The sequence below is a fragment of the Microcaecilia unicolor genome, chromosome 4 (assembly GCF_901765095.1).
Source record: "Microcaecilia unicolor chromosome 4, aMicUni1.1, whole genome shotgun sequence".
Classification (NCBI taxonomy): domain Eukaryota; kingdom Metazoa; phylum Chordata; class Amphibia; order Gymnophiona; family Siphonopidae; genus Microcaecilia; species Microcaecilia unicolor.
The window spans coordinates 7,485,079-7,504,955 of record NC_044034.1 but is presented as its reverse complement, the minus strand read 5'-3'; the positions used below and the strand labels follow the sequence as shown (position 1 = coordinate 7,504,955).

The following is a 19,877-nucleotide window of genomic DNA, read 5'->3' as shown; positions in this document are numbered from 1 at the left end:
TAAGTTTTATGTTAAACTGTACCTGCTTTACACCGCCTTGGGTGAATTTCTTCATAAAGGTGGTTAATACATCCCAATCAATCAATCAATAAAATAAAATAAGAATGTCAATAAAAGGGATACAATGATAGTTATATCGCACAGAGGGGTCCTTTTATCAAGCTGTTGTCGTAGCGACAGGGGCTGTTTTTGCCACACGCCAGGGCCCTTTTTACTGCAGCATGTAAAAATCCCCTAAAAAAAGACACGGCCATGTGGTAAGATTATTCTTGCCGCATGGCCATGCGGGTGCAGGGGAGCACTTACCACCACCCATTGAGGTAACCCAGCAGTAACCAGGCAGCGCGCAGTGCTGTCCGATTACCGCCAGGTTCGCACTGCACTAATAATTCTGGAATTATTTTCCATAGCACTGGAAATGGTGTAGACTTGACGTGGAAGGTACCGCCAGTGGCCGGGTTTGGCCAGCTTTAGTTACGGGTTGTCGTGTGGCAACCTTTTAGTAAAAGCGCCCCAGAGAACGTTAAGTTGAGGTCTTCTGTATTGCTCTACTGATGATAATTACAGCGCCTGTCTACGCTGCTCCTCCACAGCATTAATCCATCATCTATAAACCTCCGCCAGAATCCAACGTCATGTTGAAAAGGATGAACCTCCGTTCACCATCCCCAGACTGAGCTACAGACAGATTACTAAAGTCTGGTGCTAAGCCTTTGATTTGTTGAAAAAAGTGTCCTTGGGAGTAAAAATAGTTTCTTTTTAGGGCCAATGATGCCAGTTCAACCATAAAATATGCGGGAACCCTCAGGTTGCTAGATGTACTATCCAAAACTTTCTTGATAACAATCAGTGCCGCTTCCTGGGGATTATTGGTATAAAGTGATTCTAGTCTTAATTCAGACGTGTCCCCATCCCACTGCCCCAAAAGAGTAATGATGTGACTTGACTCTCACGCATATGTCTTGATCAGAGGCTCAAAAGGTTTGAGGAACACATCTACAAAAACAGACAAGGGCAGCGGGCAAAGGTGTTGGTAAGAGCTGAGGCCCCAGTTTCTTTTAATGGGGGCATGGCCATTTAAAGAAAACTTTTATTGTTGCAGTAAAGAGGGCCTGGCACAGGGGGAAAACTCGCTCAAGGCTGTGCTAAGACTGCTTTTTACTGCAGCTTAGGAAAAGGACTCCTGAGTGAGGTCATATTTGAGAACTATTTCTTAAGGGAAAATATGAGATTTGTATCCACGAGGTAGGCTGATCAGACCACTCAATTTCCTTGCATCACATCCTATATAATAAAATGCACCTCCAACATTCTGAAGCCAAGAAAGTGAAGCCTTCAAGCCTTGAAGGAAGCATTCCTGCAACGTTCCGGAACTACGTGTCATCCATTGAAGAGATGGAGCCTTACAGAGCGCACAAATGCTTCAAGGCTTGAAGGCTTCACTTTCTCATACACACACACACACACACACACACACACACACACACACACACACTCACTCTCTGTCTCTCACATACACTCTCTCTCACACACTCTCTCTCTCACACACTCTCTCTCTCTCTCACACACACAGACTCAAACACACACACTGTCTCTCACACACTCTCTCTCTCTCTCTCTCTCTCTCTGACACAAACACACACACACATTCTGTCTCTCTCTCTCACTCATTCTCTCTCACATACACACTCCATCTCTCACCCACACACTCTCTCTCAAACATACACACTCCGAGGAAAGGGGGCATGGAACACGCTGGGGAGGAGAGGGAGGGGTGCATGGAACTCAGAGGGAAGGGGGGGGGGCAACAACTCGGATGGGAGGACAGAGAGGGAGGAGAGGAGAGGGAGGGAAGGGGGCCTGCACCTCGACGGAAGGGGGGCCTGGAACTCGGAGGAGAGGGAGGGAGGGAAGGAGGAGGTCATGGAACTCGGAGCCCCACATACACACACACTCACTCTCTGTCTCTCACATACACTCTCTCACTCACACACACTCTCTCTCTCACACACACATACACTCTGTCTCTCACACACTCTCTCTCTGACACACACACACACTCTGTCTCTCTCTCTCTCACTCACACACACACTCCATCTCTCACACACACACTCTCTCTCAAACATACACACTCCAAGGAAAACCTTGCTAGTGCCCGTTTCATTTGTGTGAGAAACGGGCCTGTTTTACTAGTTAGTAATATGAATTAGGGCTAATTCTGTTAAAGACCTGATGTTGCAAAACCTCTTGAACATTGCAGATGAAGAGCCCTTTTGTTCCTAGTGAATTAATTATTTGGTAAACAGCCTGGCTTCAGACAACGGATGCCATTGCTTAAATATTAGTTTTAAAAATCAGCCCCTTGAAACTCCATACAATTGTGGATTATGAAAACTAAAAAAATAGACCATTAGAATGAATTTGCAGTAAATCAAACACAGGATCAAGTGTTATAGAAACAAAAACAACTTATTTTCTAAAAGAATTCTACAAGGAGAGACTTGCCCCAAAGCTTTTTCCCAAAGACTGAGGCAGGAATTCCAAATCTTCAAACTGCACCTGGAATTCCTGGCAAAGCATTGGATGTTGCAGGAGTTTTTACAGGAGAAAACTCGGGGGGGGGGGGGGGGGGGAGGGTGCATTAATACACACAGGGGTCCTTTTACCAAGCTACGGTAAAAGGGTTTTTGCTGAACACCGCAGCAGGTAAAAAAAGGCTGAAAATTGATTAATAATTAGGTCTGCCACCTCTGTTGCGTGGCGGAAGCCATAGGCTTTCTACTATCCTGTAAAGGATTCCATGTTCCCTCCAAATACTTAATTACCCCATCCTTGTATCTGCTCATGACAGTTTTACACAGAGCAGCAGCAGGCTCCTTAATTAGAAAGAAACCCAGTATTCAGTAGATATAATAGTATATAGACTGGGCACTGACAAGCTCCATAGTCAGAAGGACTCACTGGGATATAAGAAGATAGTTTATTACAATCTCACCAATAGCAGTACAGGAAAATCAAGCATTCACATAGTGGAACAGCTCTTTACGACACATCCTCTCTCCCCAGCCTTCCGGAGCCTCCTCTGCCCTGATACCCTTCTGACTCCCCTTTTTATACCATTTTGACCCTATTCATTTCAATGGACCCTAGCTTTCTCACCAGAGCTCTTGGCCCTTATCAGTTGATCAGAATGACTTCACATGTTCCCAAACCCTAAGTATAAACAAGATATGTTCTGAGCAGATACAAGGTTGGGGTAATTAAGTATTTGGAGGGAACATGGAATCCTTTACAGGATAGTAGAAAGCCTATGGCTTCCGCTGCGCAACAGAGGTGGCGGACCTAATTATTAATCAAAATCGACATGGCCATGTGGTAAAATTGCATTTACCGTGTGGCCATGTTGGGGGAAGGGGTGCACTTATCGCTACCCATTGAGGTGGCGGTAAGGGTTCCCGCGGTAACACAGCAGTGCCAATTACTGCTGTGTTAGCGTCGTGCTAATAATTATGGAAAAAATTTTCATAGCACTGGAAATAGCGTGCATTCAAGGTGGAAATCCCACCGGTGGCTGCGTTGCGCTGGCGCTAGTTCTGGGTTGCCACGTGGCAAATCTGCAGTAAAAGGGCCCCACAATTTGCCTTTAACGAGCAGTAAATGCAATAACATGCATTGTATTAAAATTAGAACATGACCATTAATTTTAGAGAGAGAGAGAGAAAATTTGGACATTTTACCCCAGCAGTGAAAAGGGCCTTAGCCCATGGGAAAGATCTGTACTGGGACCAGTGCTATTTAGCATGTTTATAAATGATCTGGAAATGAGAATGACGAGTGAGGTGATCAAATTTGCAGATGACACAAAACTATTCAAAGTTATCAAAACACATGCGGATTTTGAAAAATTGCAGGAAGACCTTAGGAAACTGGGAGTCCAAATTATTATTATTTATTTAGATTTTGCTTACACCTTTTTCAGTAGTAGCTCAAGGTGAGTTACATTCAGGTACTCTGGATATTTCTCTGTCCCAGGGGGCTCACAATCTAAATTTGTACCTGAGTCAATGGAGGGTTAAGTGACTTGCCCAAGATCACAAGGAGCAGCAGTGGGATCTGAACTGGCCACTTCTGGATTGCAAGACCGGTGCTCTAACCACTAGGCCACTCCTCCAAATGGCAGATGAAATTTAATGTGGACAAAGGCAAAGTGATGCACATTGGAAAGAATAATCTGAATCATAGTTACCTGATACTAGGGTCCACCTTGGGGGTCAGCACTCAAGAAAAAGATCTGGGTGTCACTGCAGAGAATATGCTGAAATCTTCTGCCCAGTATGCGGTGGTGATCAACAAAGCAAACAGGGTGCTAGGAATATTAGGAAAGGGATGCAAAATAAGACCAAGAATATTATTGCCTCTGTATTGCTCTATGGTGCCACCTCACCTTGAGTATTGCTTTCAATTCTGGTCACCGTATCTCAAAAAAGATATAGTGGAATTAGAAAAAGTAGAAAGGAGAGCAACCAAAATGATAAAGGGAATGGAACTCCTCCAATATGAGGAAAGGCTAAAGAGGATAGGGCAGGTCAGCTTGGGAAAGAGATGGCTAAGGGGAGATGTGATTGAGGTCTGCAAAATCCTTAGTGGTTTAGAATGAGTAGAAGTGAATCGATTTTTCACTCTTTCAAAAAGAAGATCAGGAGACACTCAATGAAATTACATGGAAATACTTTTAAAACAAATAGAAGAAAATATTTTTCACTCAACGAATAGGATGTAGTAACAGCGGTTAGCATATCCGGGTTAAAAAAAGGTTTGGACAAGTTCCTGGAAGAAAAGTCCAGAGACTGCTATTGAGACAGACATGGGAAGCAACTGGTTTCCCTGGGATTTGTAGCATGGAATGTTGCTACTCTCTGAGATTCTGCATGGAATCTTATTACTCTTTTGGATTCCAGAATCTTGCTATTCTTTGGGGTTCTACATGAAATGTTGCTACTCTTTGAGATTCTGCATGGAATCTTGTCACTCTTTAGGATTCCAGAATGTTGCTATTCTTTGGGGTTCTACTTGGAATGTTGCTACTCTTTGAGATTCTGCATGGAATCTTGTTACTCTTTAGAATTCCAGAATCTTGCTATTCTTTGGGGTTCTACATGGAATGTTGCTACTCTTTGAGATTCTGCACGGAATCTTGTTACTCTTTAGGATTCTAGAATGTTGCTATTCTTTGGGGTTCTACATGTTGCTACTCTTTGAGATTCTGCATGGAATCTTGTTACTCTTTAGAATTCCAGAATCTTGCTATTCTTTGGGATTCTACATGGAATGTTGCTACTCTTTGAGATTCTGCATGGAATCTTGTCACTCTTTAGGATTCCAGAATGTTGCTATTCTTTGGGGTTCTACTTGGAATGTTGCTACTCTTTGAGATTCTGCCAGGTACTTGTGACCTGGATTGGTCACTGCTGGAAGCAGGATACTGGGCTAGATGGACCATTGGTCTGTCCCAATATGGCTATTCTTATATTCTTAAATTTACCATATAAATATATTTGAAGCCATCTCAAGTCTTTTGTATAGTTAGGTGACTTAAAAGTTGAAAGAAGATAAATAGTGTAACAGAAATTCTCCACTAGAGATGATTTGGTGAGGAATCTGTAGTCTCCATTCCCACATCTACTACTACTTATCATTTCTATAGCGCTACTAGACGTACGCAGTGCTGTACACGTGAAGATGAAGAGACAGTCCCTGCTCGACAGAGCTTACAATATAATCGGGTCAGACAAACAGGACAAATAAGGGATAAGGGAATATTAAAGTGAGGATAATAAAATAAGGGTTCTGAACACGTGAATAAGGGTTAGAAGTTAAAAGCAGCATCAAAAAGGATCTAACTACAATGATCAGTTCGGATTCTGTTTCTTCACGGAGATATGGTAGCTGTGTTAGTCCACTTCTAAAGCCAGTCAATAGAAATAGAATAAAATAAAACTGTCAAGTAAAATTATCAAAATTTGCTTATTTCTGATCTGACGAAGAAGGGCCACCTTCGAAAGTTAATTAAAAATTGTATTAAGTTAGTCCAATAAAATATATCTTATTTTCTTTTCTCTGTTTTATTTTATTCTGTTTCTATTGACTGGCTTCACGGAGATGGGATTTTCTGTCTGCTGGGTTTAGGAGATCCTGGATTCTTCAAATCCTGCGTAGGTGCACTTCTACAGAACAGACCCTCTCTTTTCTGCAGTGAACAATGTTAAACCCATGCTAACTACGTAGAAAGCTTTCTGCATCAGCTCCTGTGTATTTAACAATGTCCTAAGGCAGGGCAATTAGGAGCCAGAGTTTCCCAGCAAATGGTACATTCCTCTTGCAGGGAAAGCTAAAATCCAGGTTTGGAATATCCAGAAGGGATCAAAGATCAGGGTCTATCTCCCCGCACCCCCCCCCCCCCCCCGAGATTGTGCTGTGATTCTGCAAGGAAGAGGAACTACAGAAATACCTAGTCAGAGTAACAGGGGTCACGAGCCCAGTGTTTCACATGTGGGGAGAAGAGGAGTATTTTCCAGGATTAGCAATGCAGGAAGGGTTTCAGCATGGGTGTTAACTCGTGCCACATTAAAATAAATGCAAATGCAGCCATTCTGCGATATGCAGGAAAAATTTCATCAGGTCCGGAGCAGTGTATAAGGGTTGGTTGACAGGCGTGGGTGTCTTCTGGCACCCCTCTTTCCTCTGAACCCGATTATCCTAACCCAGATACCTTTGCTACACATTTAGGGGGTCTTTTACTGAGGCACGCTGACGTTTTTAGCGCATGTTAAAAATAGACACACGCTAAATGCTAAAGACGGCGCTATGTTGCTCATAACTATCTTTGAGTACTAGTCTTTGATACTCTACGTTATATTAAGGCTATTTACTTAAGCTCAAAATGATTATTTTCTGTTATTCTTATTGTATATTCCTGGTGTCTTTTCTCCTATTAGTGTAGATGTTATGTTGTGTTTATTTACATAGTAACATAGTAAATGACGACAGATAACGAACGACCTGAATGGTCCATCCAGTCTGTCCAACAGTCACACTCATTACAATGTTTGATTAAACCAACAATGAATGTGGTATAAAATATGCATTCTTCATCCTGATCTTTCTTTGCCATTTTCAGGACACAGACCGTAGAAGTTTGCCCAGCACTGTCCTTACATCCCAACTAAGGACAGTGCTGGGTGGACTCCTATGGTTTACTGAGCCTCTCATTGGGCTGCCATCTTTATTGGGTGGCCACTGGCAGCAGGATTTTAAGTGATTGGGAATCCCCACCAGCTACATAGATGGTGCATCTGGGTGCTGGGTGAGCCTGAGGCAAAAGTAGATAGTCTCAGGCCAGCCGGTGACTACGTCCCTGGGACAAAAATCCTCCTGACTTTCCCTCGGCCTCGGGATAGATCATGGGATCTTCTTCAACCCTCACTGCTGACATCTCCCCTCTTGCTTGAATTACAATCCTGCCATCTACTGGTGGGAACTGGTAGTTCTGATTCACATAAATACCTCTTTATTACTTAGAGAAATAAAGGGTAATAAATTAGTCCAGTATAAAGATATAATTTTCCAGTGGACTGATGCACACTATTTAACCCTTCTTATAATGGTATGTGGACAGCCTCTGTAGCTCTCCCTCATAAGGGTGTACAGGCTGTGTACAAGTCTGTGATTTTCTGTCGAGGACATTCCTGCATCCTCAGTTCCGTTCCCTGGAGGATTCACATGGAATTGCCACATTCAGTGCATTGGATGCTACAGAGGCCCTGCACTGGGGTGGGATTCTGAGCGTACAGTCTAGACTTTAAATCAATAGGGTTTATTGCACAGGAGATCCCACTGCTGCTTGAGCTGTCTGCTGTTCAGGGCTGAGCAGCTCATTGTGAACTAGCATGAAGGGGGTGGGGAGAAGTGTCCATGGAGGGGGGTGAGAGAGAAGTGAAGGAGCTCTTGAACTAAAGGAGTGCAAATGCCTGCTATCCTCTCGTAACCCACTTGTCCCTTTGGTGGGGTTTTAAAGGCTACAGAAAAAGGAGGACAGATTGAGCCAGTCTGGGTTTTACTTCCTGACATTTCCCCTCTCCAGGAACTGCGGGTCCCCTTCCCTTCTTAAGCTTAGAAGCTCGCCACACCTATGGGGCACAGTTTGGTCAGGGTGGGGTTGCATGAGCGGTGATTCTATAACTGGGGGCATGAAATTACATAGTGGGTGGCGCATGTAAATTCTGAGAACATGAGCGCTTAACTACTACTACTACTTAACATTTCTAGAGCGCTACTAGGACTACGCAGCGCTGTACAAATTAATAACTAAGGACGGTCCCTGCTCAGAAGAGCTTACAATCTAAAGGACAAAAAGTCAAGTTGGGGTATGCAAGCATCCATATCTGCTACTCTGCAAGGGCACACGGAAGAGGTGTAGCGTGGAAATGCAAAAGGGGCAGAAGTGTGGGTGGGGCATGGGCGTGGCTTCCAGTTATGTAACTTACAGAATACTGGAAGACACATGCCCCCAGTCATGCCAGCTCCATGGCCGCATGTAAATGTTAGGTGTGGCATTGGTGGTTTGCGCTTATATTCCAGAGGGCATCTTGGCGCACAGATGGCATTATAGAATATGCACTTCCTGTGCAGCATTAGGGCTCTTGATTATTTATTTATTTGTTGCATTAGTATCCCACATTTTCCCACCTATTTGCAGGCTCAATGTGGCTTACATGATGCCGAAGTGACAGTCGCCACTTCCGGATCTGAGAAATACAAATTGGTATAGCATGTACATTATAGGGTAAATTACAAAGTGATATTGCCTTAATGTTCATGGATGAAAGAGTGATTTACATTATGCCGTAATGGCAGTCCCTATTACCGGATCTGAGAAATACAAAATGGTATAGTATTGGTATTCATTGACGATAGCATAAGTACAAGGTGTTATTGCATTAAAGTTCATAAATAATAGAATAAAGTAAAGGGTGGTTAGAAATTCAAACATAGAAAGTTCATTTACAGTATGGACAACAGGTGGTGGTGCATAGTACCTTCCACGTGTCCGAATAATGAGGTAGTCCAGTGTAGGGAGTCCGGTTTTGTTTAGTTGTGTTGATATTGCGTGTTTGGTGCACAGGATGAATCGTTGTGGTATGCTTGTTTGAACAGGTTGGTTTTCAGTATTTTTCGGAAGATTGTTCGGTGGTGCATTGTTTTTATAACATTAGGAAGTGCGTTCCATAGTTGCATGCCTATGTATGAGAAACTAGAAGCATAGATTGATTTATACTTAAGTCCTTTGCAACTAGGGTAATGGAGGTTCAAGAATGTTCGTGCTGCTCTCTTTGCGTTCCTGGTTGGCAAATCTACAAGGTCTGACATTATAGAATTTGCCCCCCCCCCCCCCCCCCCCCCCCAGCTTCGGAGCATGAATAAACATGTGTTGGCATTTGTTTGCGCTCTAGGCTGGTTCTGGAACCCGTTTCATAAATTCACACATAAATAGATTCCAGTAGCACTTCTCATATAGGTGTCCTGTTATAAAATCAGGCCCATTATGATGTTATTGCATGTGGGCTGTTTTGGAATATGTACATCAGTTTGAACTGGCTGTATATTGTATCTGCATTAGCTGTATATAAGAATTAAATTAAATTCCATGATTGTTTTTGCTTCTCTGTGGAGAACCTATTCCATGCATCCATCACCATTTTTTTAAAAGAAAGAATCTTTTGTTATTCTTGAGTGTGGCTCTCTGCACCCTTGAATTATCACACTCTAGAGGACAGACCCCTTTCCTTTGCATTTTCTCAACATGCTTTGGGGAAATGTTTTACTGTGAAAGCTACTGACTGAGTGATTTCTTCATGCAGCCAGACCGCCATCTCTGAGTGAGGATGAAGCCTCTTACAGCCACCTGCGCTTCTCTCTGTGCCGTGACCCTACTGCTGCTCCCTCAGGTAATTCTCTTTTTTTGTATTCTCACAGTCCACCGTTTCCCATATAGAGATAATTGCAGTATTAGAAGCAAGCAGACAAAAGGGAAACGGTAACACAGGAGTGGAGGAGTGGCCTAGTGGTTAGGGTGGTGGACTTTGGTCCTGGGGAACTGAGGAACTGAGTTCGATTCCCACTTCAGGCACAGGCAGCTCCTTGTGACTCTGGGCAAGTCACTTAACCCTCCATTGCCCCATGTAAGCCACATTGAGCCTGCCATGAGTGGGAAAGCGCAGGGTACAAATGTAACAAAAATAAAATAGATACTATTGGAGATTCTACATGGAATGTTGCTACTATTGGAGATTCTACATGGAATGTTGCTAGTGGAATAGCAACATTCCATGTAGAATCTCAAATAGTAGCAACAATGGAGGAGTGGCCTAGTGGTTAGGGTGGTGGACTTTGGTCCTGAGGAACTGAGTTCGATTCCCACTTCAGGCACAGGCAGCTCCTTGTGACTCTGGGCAAGTCACTTAACCCTCCATTGCCCCATGTAAGCCACATTGAGCCTGCCATGAGTGGGAAAGCGCAGGGTACAAATGTAACAAAAATAAAATAGATACTATTGGAGATTCTACATGGAATGTTGCTACTATTGGAGATTCTACATGGAATGTTGCTAGTGGAATAGCAACATTCCATGTAGAATCTCAAATAGTAGCAACAGTGGAGGAGTGGCCTAGTGGTTAGGGTGGTGGACTTTGGTCCTGAGGAACTGAGGAACTGTGTTCGATTCCCACTTCAGGCACAGGCAGCTCCTTGTGACTCTGGGCAAGTCACTTAACCCTCCATTGCCCCATGTAAGCCGCATTGAGCCTGCCATGAGTGGGAAAGCGCGGGGTACAAATGTAACAAACAAACAAAAACAAAAAAGATCAGACAGCAATAGTAGTGCAGAGGGCCACAAACGAACAACAAAGTGGAGCCAAACTTCAAAGGAAGCAGGTTGTATTGAGGGGCCCAACATGGTCCGTGTTTCGGCTAATGCCTGCGTCAGGGGTCATAAACAGGACTGTTGTATACAACTCTTGTTAACAATCCCATAATTGCTGTGATCCATACAGTGCTTGCAGCAGCAGCTTAAACAAATCTTACAAGAATCCACGTACGTGGAGAAGTCAGCAGATCCCACGGAGCAGACAATAAAAACAAAAGGAAGTGGGAATATAAACCAGGCTTATCCAAAAAACTGGAACCAGACAAAACCATATAAAAATTCAAACAAACATTATTTATTAATATTTACTTAAAAAAGAACTCATTAATATTTCTCTATTAAGTAAATATTAATAAATAAATGTTTGTTTGAAATTTTATATGGTTTTGTCTGGTTCCAGTTCTTTGGATTAAGCCTGGTTTATATTTCCACTTCCTTTTGTTTTTAAACAAATCTTATAGTAGTATTAGGACCATTAGGACAGATACCATTATACAGGGAAGGACTTCGCATCAAATTTTGGCAAGTTCATCTGAGAAAATTAAGTGCTATGATTGACACACATTTTTATGCGGGTCCTGAGATTCCTCGCTAGCCCATTTTTGTTAATAGGCCTAAAGAAGGGGATGGACAGTCCCTTGTTTTGGTTATAAAATGGTCACAATTTTTCCTATGTCCAGCGAACAAAGTTCTGTGGGGTAAATATTCCAAAATACCTCTCAAACTGTTTTAAAGAGGAGCAGGCATACATGTTAGTGCATGAAGTACACATGTACACAATTTTTCTGGGGAAGTGCTAAGAGTAGAGGAAGCCTCTCTGGACAAACAAACATTTGGTGGTTTTTTTGAGTTAACTTTTTTAAAGTCTATGTGTCACCACACCCGGTTTGGATCTGTAGTGCAGTCCGACCCATTTGTTTATTTATTTGTTAGATTTACCGCCTTTTTGTACTGCAAGAATGAATCAAACACAAGCAATAGACAATCCATATATGACAGTTTTGGGGATTACATAATACTAATCTCTATAAAATTGCAAACTGTGGTGACAGAGCATTAACTGCACTTCAACCAAACCAAGGAGCTGACAGGATCAAAGAGTTATAAGGTGCTGAAAAGGTTAAAAAAAAAATCAATCCCAGAAAGTGAACAATATGCAAAGCACTAAATAAACACCAATAATGGCAAGAACCATCTAGTCCCAGTCTTAGGGGTCCTTTTCCTAAGCGATGGGAAGCACAAACACGTGATTACCATGCAGGACAATGCACTACCGCGAGGTGCACTCAGGCTTCTGCAGTAGTTTTGACTGAAGAATACTTGCAACTTTTTAGCGCTGGGGGCGTATTTGGGGGTGGAGAGTAGGCGTGCGCAATGCTAGTCGCTTATCGCAGCTACATTGTCGGGCGCCAACTGATTAGTGTAGGGCAGGGGTGTAGCCAGACTTTGGCGGGAGGGGGGTCCAGAGCCCGAGGTGAGGGGGCACATTTTAGCCTCCCCCCCGCTGCTGCCACCGCCACCACCAACTTTGCCAACCCCTGCCGATGACCCTCTCGACCCCCCCTCTCGCCGTTAACCCTCCCCCGCTGTCGTCTACCTTTGCTGGCGGGGGACCCCAATCCCTGCCAGCCGAGGTCCTCTTCTTCCCGCAAAGGCTTCGTTATGCTTCTGACGTCCTGCACTGCCTGGCTGATCTGCAAGGCTTCGTTCTGTTTCTGTGAGTCTGACGTCTGTCGCTGGCTGATCTGCAAGGCTTCGTTCTGTTTCTGTGAGTCTGACGTCCATTGCTGGCTGATCTGCGAGGCTTCGTCAGAAACAGAACGAAGCCTTCGGAGGAAGAAGAGGACCTCCTTGGCTGGCGGGAATTGGGGTCCCCCACCAGCAAAGGTAGCCCACAACGACGGCGGGGGAGGGTTGGTGGCGGGAGGGGGGTCGAGAGGGTTGTCGGCAGGGGGGTCCAGGGCCAAATCTATGGGGGCCTCTGGCGCAGGGTTAGCGCGTGAGCATTTCCTGCTACAAAATAGTAGTTTGAAAGACTTCACACGGTAATGGCTACGTGCTAATTGGGAAATCAGCATATTGCCATTAATTGAAGCCATGAAAAATCGCCCATTTTGCAGCCACACTAAAAGTGGCCTCGGAGCATGGGGAAACCCACGTGGTAGTCATAGCTCAGGTCACCTTTTAGCACAGCTTAGTAAAATGGTCCCTTAATGTTGTGAGCAGACAGCTGCTGGACGCCTCATATTTGACAGCACCAAACCACTCCAAGAAAAACCGCACTGGCTTCCAATCAAAGAACGAATCACTTTCAAAATCTGCACGACTGTTCATAAAATTATCTACGGCGAGGCCCCAGGGTACGTGACAGACCTCATCGACCTGCCAACCAGAAATACCACAAGATCGGCACGATCTTACCTAAACCTCCACTACCCAAGCACCAAATGACTCAAATATAAAATCCACTTACGCACCCAGCTTTTCCTACTTAAGCGCACAACTATGGAACGCGCTGCCAAAAGTAGTAAAAACTACGCTCGACCACCTAAATTTCCGAAAAGCAGTAAAAACAGACCTGTTCAGAAAAGCATACCCCACCGACCCAACATAAAAAACCTGGATACCTGTGACATAACGTAACCAAAGACCAAAATGGACGTATCCAAACTCTCCCTCTCTAAGTTCCCCCAATGTATGTGTACCATACATGAACCTTATTCTACCACTATATCACCTTGTATTTGCTCATACCTGAATTTGTTCATAACGGAACTGGCTAACGCCGTTTACGGTATTATGTAAGCCACATTGAGCCTGCAAAAAGGTGGGAAAATGTGGGATACAAATGAAACAAATAAATAAATATTTCTTATGGGTTCATATGGTGCAGGACCTCTGAAAACCAAAGGCACTCTGCCAGTACAAACAATATATATATCATATAGAACATCAGGGAGGGACCTAAAAATACACATTTAATAAACAGATTAACGAATTCATGTTATGATTTGGCCCATGTTTTATGCTGTCATTCATCTCGCCACCTGGTGGCTGCTATGGATTGACTGCTACTACTACTACTACTTGACATTTCTAAAGCGCTGCTAGGGTTACGCAGCGCTGTACAATTTAACATAGAAAGACTGCTGGCTGTTTCCCATGTTCCAGAAGGTACTCCGGTCCGGATCTTCCAGCCCTCCGGACTGTCTTGGGAGTTTTTGGAACTGAGCAGCACCCGTACCTGGTGACCTCCCTTGTACTTTGCCTTCATTAACCACATGGATGCTTTCTAGTTTGCCTTGCAACAGAGGGTCCTCAGAGGAGTTTTCCTTGGCGAGAGTTGTTGCAGTGCGTCTGTGCTATTTTCTGGTTTCAGCTTTGGCCCTGCTTATCTCCTGGTTTATTCTGCTGCCTGCCCAAGACCCGGCTTATCTCCTGGTTTACTCTACTGTCTGCTGCCTGCCCAAGACCCGGCTTATCTCCTGGTTTATTCTACTGTCTGCTGCCTGTCCAAGAACCGGCTTATCTCTTGGTTTATGCTACTGTCTGTTGCCTGCCGCCCGGCTTGTCTCCTTGTTGGTATCCTGTTCCTGCCCTGGTAAGTCCTGCCGACCGCCTGCACCCAGAGGCTCAACTCCTGGGGAAGGGCGGTCAAGTGCAGGTGAAGTCCAGCGGTTTTCTCTCAGAGGTCTGCATTGTCTTGTGTTTTGGGTGATTCTCCTGCCACTGCCGCTCCTCGGCAGGGGTCCAAGGGCTCACTAACCCAGTGGTTTCACCGGAAGCCTGACAGATTGCAAGGCCATGAGCTCGGAGGGATCACCCGTATTGCGGACGCTCCAGGAGCACTCTCAGAACTTTTCACGGATCAGCGACGTCCTCCGTACCGTGGAGATCCGTTTAGGCCAACTGGAGAGCTTTATTGCGGCATCTACGAAAGCAGTCATTTCTCCAGCTTCGAGTCCAGATTTAGCACCGGCAGGAGCTGCTGTCACCCCCGAGATATGACGGCGATCCTAAGGACTGTAGAGGTTTTCTCAATCAGTGTGAAATAATTTTTGAACTCCAGGCCCGAGACTTTCCTTCTGATAGAACCCGGATAGCTTATATTATGTCACTGTTGTCCGGGCAAGCGTTAGCCTGTGGGAGAAGAATGATCCGGTGCTTCAGGATCTCCGCAGTTTCCTGGATCAATTTAAACGAGTGTTCGAAGAACCCGGGAAAGTTACTGCCACTTCGGCACTCTTGAGATTAAAGCAGGGAACACGGACTCTGGGCGACTATGCCATTAGGTTCCGCACTCTGGCTTCTGAGTTGGCCTGGAATAATGAAAGCTTGGTCGCGGCCTTCTGGCAGGGATTGGCGCCCCAAATAAAGGATGAGTTGGCTGGACGTGAACTTCCTACTGGGTTAGATGAACTGATTGTATTCTGCAATACGATTGATATTCGATTTCAGGAGCGTAGCCGAGATTGGCGCTCCTCAAAAAGGATGGGGATTAAAACACCTAGTCATCAGTATGGGCCACAGACGTCTAGTGGCCGGGAGGCCTCTCCCTTGCCACCCGTAGAACCCATGCAGTTGTGGCATACTCCTCTCACGATGCAAGAAAACCTTTGCCTGTATTGTGGTGATACTGGACACTATGCGGCTAGGTGTCCACTTAAACCAGCACCCTTGGATCAGGGTATGATGGCAGGTACTATTGTAAGTCTATCTTCTGGCATTCTTCGTACCCAATTCCTAGTGACAGCAGTGCTCGATTTAGGTCACAGAAAGGAGCATACTGAAGTCTTTCTGGACTCTGGGGCTGGTGGAAACTTCATAGCCGAGTCCCTGGTTCATCAATGGTATTCGGAGATCTAAGAGGTTTAAGGATAGCTCACAGCAAGCTATGGCCTGTAGCTCTACTCTAGTGCTGAGCACTCAATCCAGCTCTGTTGACAAAGCCCAGCCTCACCCTCAACTGGCCATCTCACGACCCGCACCTAGTGCTATGATGGTGGACTACGCGCCTAAACTCACCAGCAGATGCCACCAAAAATATCCATGGAAACCTAGAACCCCCGAGAAGTCCAGGGAGGCCTTGAGGGGGAGGTATTGTTACGATTTGGCCCACGTTTCATGCTCTCATTCATCTCGCCACCTGGTGGCTGCTTTGGATTGATAACTGGCTGTTTCCCATGTTCCAGAAGGTACTCCGGTCCGATCCGGATCTTCATTAACCACCTGGATGCTTTTTAGTTTGCCTTGCAGCAGAGGTCCTCAGATGAGTTTCCCTTGGCGAGAGTTATTGCAGTGCATCTGTGCTATTTTCCGGTTTCAGCTTTAGCCCTGCGTATTTCCTGGTTTATTCTACTGTCTGCTGCCTGCCCAAGACCCAGCTTATCTCCTGGTTTACTCTACTGTCTGCTGCCTGCCCAAGACCTGGCTTATCTCTTGGTTTAGGCTACTGTCTGTTGCCTGCCCAGGACCCGGCTTGTCTCCTTGTTGGTATCCTGTTCCTGCCCTGTCTGGTAAGTCCTGCTGACTGCCTGCACCCAGGGGCTCAACTCCTGGGGAAGTGCAGGTGAAGTCCAGCGGTTTTCTGTCAGAGGTCTTGTGTTTTGGGTGATTCTCCTGCCGCTGCCACTCCTCGGCAGGGGTCCAAGGGCTCACTAACCCAGTGGTTTCACCGGAAGCCTGACAATTCAAACAAGAGCCATAATGAAAGTGAATTGAAAGCCAGCAAAACTTAAAATCCATACGTGTGTCCTAGCAAAAGCAGCACCGCAATGTCCTCGATTTCAATTGCCAATTTCTGCCAAAATGGAAATGGATCCACTGTTTGTTCGAATGTCTACCCAAAGCCTCGAACAGTTAGCTCGTGCGCACAACTGATTTCTATAGACGGCACATACACAAAATTGTACATGAAAGCTGAACTGACCTGTGTGCAAAGCCTGGTGCCTCCCACTTAGTCACCTCTCCCCTCTCCAATCAGTTCAAAACTCTGCTGCCCGTCTCATCTTCCGCCAGGGTCGCTTTACTCATACTACCCCTCTCCTCAAGACCCTTCACTGGCTCCCTATCCGTTTTCGCATCCTGTTCAAACTTCTTCTACTAACCTATAAATGTACTCACTCTGCTGCTCCCCAGTATCTCTCCACACTCGTCCTTCCCTACACCCCTTCCCGTGCACTCCGCTCCATGGATAAATCCTTCTTATCTGTTCCCTTCTCCACTACTGCCAACTCCAGACTTCGCGCCTTCTGTCTCGCTGCACCCTACGCCTGGAATAAACTTCCTGAGCCCCTACGTCTTGCCCCATCCTTTGCCACCTTTAAATCTAGACTGAAAGCCCACCTCTTTAACATTGCTTTTGACTCGTAACCACTTGTAACCACTCGCCTCCACCTACCCTCCTCTCTTCCTTCCCGTTCACATTAATTGATTTGATTTGCTTACTTTATTTATTTTTTGTCTATTAGATTGTAAGCTCTTTGAGTAGGGACTGTCTTTCTTCTATGTTTGTGCAGCGCTGCGTACGCCTTGTAGCGCTATAGAAATGCTAAATAGTAGTAGTAGTGGTGCACTTTACTGCTCAGCCCCAGAATCAGCAAAGGTGAGGAGTCTGACAGGGGTGGTGAGGCTGGAGTTGAGTGTGGGAAGAGGTTTGGAATGGGGGGGGAGGGGGAGAGATGGGAGGAAGGCATGTGCTAGTGTCTGGGGAAAACACTTTGGTGTGGGGGGAGGGGGAATGTAGGTATGTGTAAGAGGGTCTTTTGTGTATGTCTGGAGACTGTAGGAGGAGGCAGCTTACATAAGAATTTATTGGTTTGAGATCAGGGCCAGGACTGGCTTAAAGCGTGAAGCTCTGGACAGTGATGGGGAGATTATATAAATTACATCCACAATTAGGTGCTGGGAAAATCAGCTCTAAACTACTATTCTGCAAAGGGCGTTCTACGTGGGGCCACGGGGGCATGGCCCCCACAGATTACGCCCTGGCCCCCTCTACATTTGACCCCCCCGCTGCCACCGCACGCCCTACCGCCGCATCAGGTACCTTGCATGTAGCCTCGTGCAGGATGTAAGGCGTCAGAAACAGATGATTCCACAATGAATGCGCTGGAGTCGACTGGTGCTGAAGAAGACTCTTTGGCTGGTGGGGATTGAGGACCCATGCCAGCAAACAAGGTACCTGATGCGGCGGCGGGCGGCAGGGGGGGTTTGTGGTTGTGGCGGCGGTCCAAAGTGGCAGGGGGGGGTCGGCAGCGGGGGGGAGGCGGCTAAACAGTGCCCCCCACCTCAGGCTCTGGCCCCCCCTCCCGCCAAGGTCTGGCTATGCCCCTGGCGTGCAGCACCTTATACAGATTACTAGCTCAGCGTGGATCTCATGAGTGACACTGATTGTGCCTGCTGAAACGAATGGCAGTTGGGTACATAAAAGATCCCTACTCTAGAACGTTTCATCTAAATTCTGGGAACCCCCTGATCCATCCACGCCCCTCCCACGGCCACACCCCCTTTTGATTTGCATGGGGCAGGGCAAATCGCGTAAACCCAAATGAGTGCCAAAATGAATTAGCAGCAATTATTGACTGATAACGGCTCATTAAATAAATAGTGTGTGTGTGTGTGTGGATCTGAGATCTGTGCCCAAATTTTGGCAACATATATAGAGAGGTGTGGTAGCCGTGTTAGTCCACTCTTAAGGTTAACAATAGAAATCAAACAAAATAAAACATGGAAAAGAAAATAAGATGATACCTTTTTTATTGGACATAACTTAATACATTTCTTGATTAGCTTTCGAAGGTTGCCCTTCTTCGTCAGATAGGAAATAAGCAAATGTGGTAGCAGATAGTATATATAAGAGAAACATCAAAGCATTACGTTGACAGTCTGACAGGGTGGGAGAGTGGGGTTGGGTAGGAGGTATGCACAGGATGGGTGTGGGTAGGTGAGAGGAGGGTGATCAACAGAGAAATACAATTTTATGGTTTATAATGGGCTAGAAAACCCAGATCCTTGTTAAGTCCTGTCTGTTGGGTGTCAAAATATTTAATCATTCTGACTTCAAAGGTCTTACGTTCCTGTATTGTTTTAAAGCTACCTTTCAGGATTCTAACTATGAAATCACTGGTGCAGTGTCTTGTAAAGTGTTGGCCCACAGGGGTGGGGGCTTGACTGGCACCGGCTATTTTCATGTGATGTCTGTGCAGATTGAATCTTGTCTTAAGCATCTGGCCTGTTTCTCCAATATAGCATCCGTCGTTACATTTTTTACACTGAATGATATATACCACATTGGAAGATGAGCATGTGAAAGATTCCTTTATGTTGAATATTTTTACTTTGTGAATGACTGTGGGGTCCTGTGAAATGTTTTGGCATAGCTTGCAGCTGGATATATTACAGGGAAATGTGCCCTTTTCTTCCTTTTCAGTCTGTGTTGGGAGTTTACTTCTGATTAGCTTGTGTTTTAAGTTGGGTGGCTGTCGGAAGGCCAGTACTGGTGGGGATGGGAATATCTCTTTCAGTAATTCATCCTCCTGGAGTATAGGTTGTAGATCTCTTATGATTTTCCTCAGTTTTTCCAGCTCTGGATTGTATGTCACTACAAGGGGGATTCTGTCTGTGGCTTTTTTTCTTTGTACTGTAGCAGATTTTCCCTGGGTGTTTTGAGGGAGGAGGCAATATTCTTGGAGATTATTTTGGGGTTGTAGCCTTTCTGTTTGAAGGATGCAGTCAGGCTTTTAAGGTGTCTGTCTCTGTCCCCTGGGTCAGAGCAGATACGGTGGTATCTTGTGGCTTGGCTGTAAATGATGGATCTTTTTGTATGTGAAGGATGGAAGCTGGAGTTGTGGAGGTAGCTGCATCTGTCTGTGGGTTTCTTGTATATAGATGTTTG

At 45.3% G+C, this 19,877-nt stretch overlaps 1 protein-coding gene across 3 annotated transcripts in view; it reads left to right on the top strand.

Annotated features, from left to right (window-relative positions):
• Positions 1–19,877, top strand: part of LOC115468271 (ecto-ADP-ribosyltransferase 5-like) — a 106,129-nt gene that overhangs the window by 14,400 nt on the left and 71,852 nt on the right. For 2 of the 3 annotated variants that reach the window (XM_030199855.1, XM_030199853.1), the window contains exon 2: positions 9,918–10,004. In XM_030199855.1, the coding sequence (XP_030055715.1) occupies positions 9,942–10,004 (63 nt within the window). In that variant the 5' untranslated portion in view covers positions 9,918–9,941. Of the gene's footprint in view, positions 1–3,922; positions 3,933–9,917; positions 10,005–19,877 lie in introns of those variants that run through there. The other variant, XM_030199854.1, reaches the window with a different exon arrangement.